Genomic DNA, 7,692 nt, shown 5'->3' on the forward strand with positions numbered 1-7,692 from the left:
CGAAATGGCCGCTATTCGATTCCGTATGCACTTCCTTTTGAAACAGGAAGTAAGAGTGACGGCATGTCGAAGTGTTTGACTGATTTACACGACAGTGTTCACCAAACCCTCACCAAATCTAAACTAGCTTAACTGTAGATTAGCAAACTAGCTAGCTTTTACCACAAAATAGCATGAGCTGTTGCTAGCCAACAAGGTCAACTCCGCCCTCTTCCAATCGACAACGCTCCAACCATTTATTCTCCACCAAGCCATGTTTACTGCTAACGAGCTGCTTTCGTAGAGCAAGACACGCCCCCCGGGGTGGAGCCTATATGTTCTCGAGAGCATTGAATTGGACGAACACAAGACGAGTACAGGATGAGTCATCGAAAATAAAAAAATCGATTCCGCTCTAGTTATGAACTGTACAATTAAAATAGGTATATCTCCAAAACTATATTTTTGAAAAATATATATTTTTCTAGTTTGTTGTTTGTTACCGTATTGGTGTCCATAACGCTAAGGCAGAGGTACAAGAAGCTCTGAAACACCCGTTATGATTTCAGGGGCACGTACCTGAGGAATAAACCAGTATACAAACCAATCTTTTTTTTTTGGGGGGGTGGGGGGGGTGATTTGATTCACTCACTTCGTTTAGCTTCCGCTGCAAAAGAACAAATCTACAAATATAATCTCATTTATTTATCCGCAATCATGGACTTTATTAAGCAATATAAAATATACACCAGGGAAAATAGTTTCCTTTGTTGGTCCTTGTGTTTAGTATTTTCTCTCGTTTTCTCAAAAAAAAAAAAAAAAAAAAAAATCCCGAAAAAAATCCCCAGGAGTCAAAATAATCCCACGGAAAATTTTGACCAAAAAAAACAGTGAAAACGGAACAACCTTTCCGTGCAGGATCATCTGAACACCGATGAGGAAAAAACAGACACGATATCAGGGTTTTTAAACACACCGAGCGGCACTAGAGCGTGTGCTGACCGCTTCTCTCCTGGAAAAGCGTTGCGAGTGAGTGAACGTCAGGCCACGAGGCGTCCAGGTCGAGCGTTTCGGGTTCATACGGAGGATCAGGAAGGTCCAGAGAGCTGATGGAGCCGGACGGAGAGCCCTGACCTTCGTACGCGTACGTCTGCAGCGAGTCGTACGGCGGCCCGCTGGTGTCTTGATCCGCCTCCACTACCTTCAGCTGGATGACTTCCTGGATGTCCTGAACGGGCAGGGACAGGGACGGGCTCAGCGTCTCCACCCCTACGGCCCCCAACTGCTCACACTGCGCCTCCTCCTTCCTCCTCTTACATTTTTTACGAGCCTCCGCCGCGGCCTCGGGGTTCCTCAGAGCCGCCATGTCGAAGGCCTCGGTGTCCTCCTCGCCTCCGCCTTCATCGTCGTACGTCACCACGTTCTCTCTGATGTCCTCCTCGGAAATGATCAGCGTCTCTTTTTTGCTCTTTTTGCTCCGCAGGGTAACGAACAACACCACGATGGCTGAGAGAGACAAAGAGACAAAGCCTGTTCCCTTAGCAACAAGGCACTAAGCATGTGAAATCAGTTCTAACTGCAGGCTGATAACTAGCATTGAATGTTACAAACAACATCAAGCTAAAAGCTGAAACGGTTTCAGTGGAATTAAAGAAGTGACAACGATACTAATAATGCTAAAAATGACAATAACATTAGCCACGAGCCTCTTACTGCTAACAACAAATACCAGATACTGTTCACAAATCATGCTAATGTTTTAGCTTTAAAGGAGTAACATGAACAACGTTTCAAACACTGCTGCTAGCGCAAACAAGATGCTAGCAGCGGTTTATTATAGGATTACCTTGTTAGAAGTGTGGTTGTCAGTGTGACGTGGACCAATAAATGGGACAATGCTAACTCTGCTAAAAATGAAAACTACTACGGATTACGTGCTAACTTTGCTAAGAAAAAGACAGATTAGCCAAAAATAGAAATTAGTTGAGTGAAATCATGCTAATCGGTAGATATTTGTTTGCTTTGTCTGTTAGCACGTGTGGCTTCATCTCAGTTCAAGAAGGTGGAACAGATGCTTTCAGGACTAAAAATGGCTATTGATCTGTATCATAGGAGTTCATGCTAATCAGAGGCTAGTAGTTTACTGTAACGTGTTCAGCATTTATTAACTAGCTTTAAAAGCATGAAGTGAAGATCATTGTTGATCTTTTTGCAAATAAAGTATTAACTTTGATTAGCATCACTGTATGCTAATGATAGTCCGTGTTACCCAGCAGGATGAGGATGCAGAGCAGGATGGCGATGAGAGCCCCGGTGCTGAGGCCGGCAGAGGAGAAGAAGGCCTGGGGTCGGCAGGTCGGTGATCGGAGGCCGCGTTGGCATGGACACACACGCAGAGTGAGGGTGGTGGTGCTGCTGAGTGCCGGCTCTCCTCCGTCCCACACCACCACGGCCAGTTGATGGAGCTCCTGATCTGCCCGACTGAAGCCCGAGCGCCGGGCCACGATACTCGCACTGCTGTCTGTTAGAGACAGAGTGGATATTAGGGATGGAACTCAATACAAATTCTGATTGTTCTAAACCCATACAAATACAGATACACAAATAGGAGACACACTGTTCTTTTTTTTGTTTTAATTTTTTTTTTTTTTAAAACAGTGCTAATATGCTGCACATCAAAGTGCTGATGTGCTGATGAGATCTTTTCCACAGTATTTTCCAATATTTTGTATAGCTTTCACTCGTTAGGTTAGCTTGACCTTGCTGTTAGCTTTCACTCGCTAGGTTAGCTTTAACTTGCTAGGTTAGCTTTCACTCACTAGGTTAGCTTGACCTTGCTGTTAGCTTTCACTCGCTAGGTTAGCTTTAACTTGCTAGGTTAGCTTTCACTCACTAGGTTAGTTTTCACTCGCTAGGTCAGCTTTCATTGGTTTTGTTACTCAGACTCAAGAGATAATTTGAGCAGGAACACCGTTTTGGAAGTAAATATCAACATCACAAAGTCTTGCGACTGGTCAAGGTAATCTTACTTATCATTAACTCAAGATAAGTCCCACGCACTTCACTTTAAAAAGGCAGAAGTCTTAGGGAAGTGCATGTAATCAATAGAAAGTCCTTCCTCTGTGGTTTTACCTCAGTCTTCCCTCTTTCTGTGTCCACCTGTACTTTCTTTTTCTTCTCTCTCTCTCTCTCTCTCTCTCTCTCTCTCTCTCTCTCTCTCGCTCTCTGTCTCAGTCCTAAGCCCCACAGTGTATGTGTGATCACGATCATCTGTGATGCTGATTCTGGCAGGTGATGGAGGGAGGGATGTAGTGAGGGAGGGCACATCTCCACTTCAGGGTGCCGTCTGTCTCCTTCTGCATGCCAACTACTGTGTGCAAACAAACACAGCTGGGGAGCTGTACCTCCTCCTCTTCTTCATGCATGACTTTTCTCTTCATAGACCAGAGTCACATGACGTGGCACCAAACACAATTCACATAAACGCCATGAAAGTGAGAAGTATTCACATAGCAACACCCTGAGGCAGAGTGTTATGTCTGGGAAAACAAACACAAAACAGAGCCAACAAGCAGCAGCAGTGCAGATCCTTCATTAAGACTGCGAAACAGAGTCCACGCCTCTTTCACTAAGACTGACAGGCACAGAGGCCACGCCTCTTTCACTAAGACTGAGAGACTCAAAGGCCACACATCCTTCACTGAAACTGACATGCAAACAGGCCACGCCTCCTTCACTGAAATTGACATGCAAACAGGCCACGCCTCCTTCTCTGAAACTGACATGCACAAAGCTGTAGGTTTGTAGTATGACAGGCAGTTACAGTGAAGGGGTGATATGGTTCAGTGATTCGGTGTTTAGAGATGCATAGGCCACACCTCCTTGAGAAAAATGCCACACCTCCTTAAGTAGGATTTACAGATGCATAGGCCACACCTCCTTAAGTAGTATTTACAGATGCATAGGCCACACCTCCTTGAGTAAAATGCCACACCTCCTTAACTAGGATTTACAGATGCATAGGCCACACCTCCTTAACTAGGATTTACAGATGCATAGGCCACACCTCCTTAAGTAGGATTTACAGATGCATAGGCCACACCTCCTTAAGTAGGATTTACAGATGCATAGGCCACACCCCCTTGAGTAAACTGCCACACCTCCTTAATTAGGATTTACAGATGCATAGGCCACACCTCCTTAACTAGGATTTACAGATGCATAGGCCACACCTCCTTGAGTAAAATGCCACACCTCCTTAGCTAGGATTTACAGATGCATAGGCCACACCTCCTTAACTAGGATTTACAGATGCATAGGCCACACCTCCTTGAGTAAAATGCCACACCTCCTTAACTAGGATTTACAGATGCATAGGCCACACCTCCTTGAGTAAAATGCCACACCTCCTTAACTAGGATTTACAGATGCATAGGCCACACCTCCTTAACTAGGATTTACAGATGCATAGGCCACACCTCCTTAAGTAGGATTTACAGATGCATAGGCCACACCTCCTTAAGTAGGATTTACAGATGCATAGGCCACACCCCCTTGAGTAAACTGCCACACCTCCTTAATTAGGATTTACAGATGCATAGGCCACACCTCCTTAACTAGGATTTACAGATGCATAGGCCACACCTCCCAGAGTAAAATGCCACACCTCCTTAGCTAGGATTTACAGATGCATAGGCCACACCTCCTTAACTAGGATTTACAGATGCATAGGCCACACCTCCTTAACCAGGACTTACTGATGCATAAGTCACGCCTTTCACTAGGACTGACAACTACAGAGGCCACGCCTCCTTCACTAGAACATACAGGTGAATAGGCCACACCTCCTTCACAGAGACTGACATATTCAGGACCACCGGAGATATTTTTTTTCCATGTGGACGTTATTTAGTTGCAGTTGGAGAAAAAGAAAATGCAGAAACACACCGAACTAAAGCTCTAAAATCTCCGACAGCAGCACTCTGAGCTCTCCGAGTCTCTCAGCGTCTGTTTCTTATCTCCCAGATTGCTTCGTTAAACCCTCACAGCCCTCTTCAGGCCTCCTCCATTGCTATTCCCTCGTTTCCTCTTTCTCTCAGCCCTCTAAAGGAGCAGTCTGCTTTCTGCACATGAATCATTTCAGTCTGACCATCTCGGAAAAAAACAAAACAAAAAAACCAGCCATGAGGCAACACCGTCACGGAGCCGGTTTCCAGGGCAACAACACAGTTGGCCCATTGATATGAGAAGAGCGTGGTTTGATGAGGGAATGAGCAAAGATCTACGTGACAACACATAATGTTAAATATGTTTGCCTTGAGGCGCTCGTGCTTTACTCAGAGCAAACATGTGGGACTCGGCACTCACAAGGTGAATTTCATTAGTGCGATAAGAGCAGACAGGTTCTTCTGGATCTGATTTGACGAGGTGAGAGAATCCGCAAAAACATTCCAGCTGCTCTAGCTAAGCTCAATTGGACCAAGGTGTGAATGAGACTGCATGGTGCTATGGGATGGACAGGGGTCCTATACGTGGGACATTTTTATCATTAGGGTGTAAACACTAGGTTTCAACTACATCTTGTACAACATCTTGCACAGTGAAGGGTGCTTTGGAGTTTTTGCAGACTCGGCTAGAAGCGTCTCTATGAGTCTGCACTAAAAATCGATGGCAACCGATGGTTTGCTGCCAAGAGAGCATAAACTTGTCAAATTTTTTTCTTAAAACTGTAGTGGCAAAACACTGAGCAGAGTCAACAAACTGCAAACATTATCAGTCAGCGCAATGTCTCTGGCCAAACCACGCATTTCTACCAAAGGTACTTATGGCTCTCTGGTAACAAAAAAAAGCCTTCTTCCTATTGTCAGGAGATCGCAAGTTCGGATCCTGATGATTCCCCAGCCGTACATGTTAGTTAGAGTTACATTTATATAGCACTTTTCTAGACACTCAAAGCGCTTTACATAGTATGGTGGGGTGGGGTGGGGTGGGGTGTGGTGGGGGGGTCTCCTCAACCACCACTAGTTTGTATCCTCCACTTGGAAGATGTGACGGCAGCCATATTGCTCCAGAACGCCCACCACACACCAGATATTAGTGGAGAGGAGAAAGTGATGTAGCCAATTCAGAGATGGGGATTATTAGGGCCCCGTGATAGAGAAGGGTCAATGGGGGAATTTCACCAGGACCCTGGGGATATACCCCTACTCTTTTACGATAAGTGTCCTGGGATTTTAATGACCACAGAGAGTCAGGACCTCGGTTTAAGGTCTCATCCGAAAGACGGTGCTGTTCTTACAGTATAGTGTCCCTGTCACGATACTGGCGCATTAGGCCCCACACAGACCACAGGGTGAGCACCCCCTGCTGGCCACACTAATACGACTTCCAGCAGCAACCTTAGTTTTCTCCAGGAGGTCTCCCGTATTGGCCAGGCTTAACCTTGCTTAGCTTCACTGGGAAACCAGGTGAGAACTGCAGGGAGATATGGCTCAGGAACTCACTGGATGGGCGGGATTGCATACTCCCCTGTCAATCAAAGTGACAGTAGCCAATCGCATGTCTCTGTGAGCTCATGTATGCGGAAGAGGGCAAATAGCGTTTTCCACTGAGTGTGATACTGCATGAGCAGCAGTTTGAACAAGATGGAGCAAGCTGGATTCAAGTATCTCGCACATGTTAGCCTTCAACTTCCCTACTCGGTAACTGTTGTAAGATGGAGCAAAGCTGGTTGGGGGGTGGGGGCGCCGGGGGGTTGTTAATGTCACTGCACAATGTTTCAACCTCTGTGAGAAATGTGTTCCCCAGCTGACTAACCACAGTTCTTAATAGTGAACTCTAATTTCTGACTTTCGTACCTTCATTATCCTTGAGGGTGAAGTTTGGATTGGCAGGAACGTCTGCTGGCAGAGCGAAGGAAAAGCGTCCATTGGCAAAGTTGTCCCTGTCTGTAGCCCTGATGGTCTGGATGACCTGCAGAGACACAGAGTAGCATCGAAAGACTGAAATACACCACAAACACACTTCCATGTAATTGCCGTGACTGAAGCCATGGCCTGTTTCTTTTTTCTTCTCTGTCTAATCCAGCAATCTCTTCACGCTCCCTCAGATTCCCTCTGCTCGGATTAAAGGGTGTTTGGCCCAGCGTGGCACCCGGCTCGCAGGAAGCAGATGCATGCGATGATGTTTTGTCAGCTTGTTAACCTAATTGGCTTCCTCATGCAGGTCAGGCCTGAGACGGACCAATTATTGGAGTTCACCTGTGGGTGTGGAGAGGGCTTCGTCTGCCACGAGCTGGAAGGATGAGACATGTTCACACCGACTCCATCACGCGCTGACTTTTGCTTCCTGCTTCTAATAAGGGCTCCAGGTTGTGATGGCGGCTTCTCTTGTTCGTTACTCGCTGCTGTCACCACTTCAAGAAACACGGGGGCTCTTGTTTTTTTCTCTTGTTATGTTCATAATGCTTGGTGCGGAGCCAAAAAGACAGAAATGTATTGAAAAAGAAATCCGCCATGTTTTTTCAGAAGCGTACCTCAGTGACGGTGTACATTGTAAATGTTGTACATAGAGAGAAAAATATCCACTTGATTTGTAGCATGCCCACGATTTTTCCACACTTTTTGATATTTTGTGTAAGTCGGAATGTTATGTTAGCCATCTCGCTTGGTTTTAATTTTAGTCTGTGTTATAATTTGATATGGAGTTGGACCA

General features: G+C 45.7%; 1 protein-coding gene across 1 annotated transcript in view; it reads right to left on the minus strand.

The window, feature by feature from the left end:
- Positions 1-554: 554 nt before the first annotated feature.
- Positions 555-7,692, minus strand: part of cdh18a (cadherin 18, type 2a) — a 50,700-nt gene continuing 43,562 nt past the window's right edge. Inside the window, exons 10-12 of the mRNA XM_017494999.3 lie at positions 6,837-6,951; positions 2,249-2,500; positions 555-1,485 (exon numbers count right to left, since the gene is read on the minus strand). Of these exons, the coding sequence (XP_017350488.2) occupies positions 965-1,485; positions 2,249-2,500; positions 6,837-6,951 (888 nt within the window). The 3' untranslated portion in view covers positions 555-964. The remainder of the gene's footprint in view (positions 1,486-2,248; positions 2,501-6,836; positions 6,952-7,692) is intronic.

The sequence above is a fragment of the Ictalurus punctatus genome, chromosome 20 (assembly GCF_001660625.3).
Source record: "Ictalurus punctatus breed USDA103 chromosome 20, Coco_2.0, whole genome shotgun sequence".
In the NCBI taxonomy this organism is placed as follows: domain Eukaryota; kingdom Metazoa; phylum Chordata; class Actinopteri; order Siluriformes; family Ictaluridae; genus Ictalurus; species Ictalurus punctatus.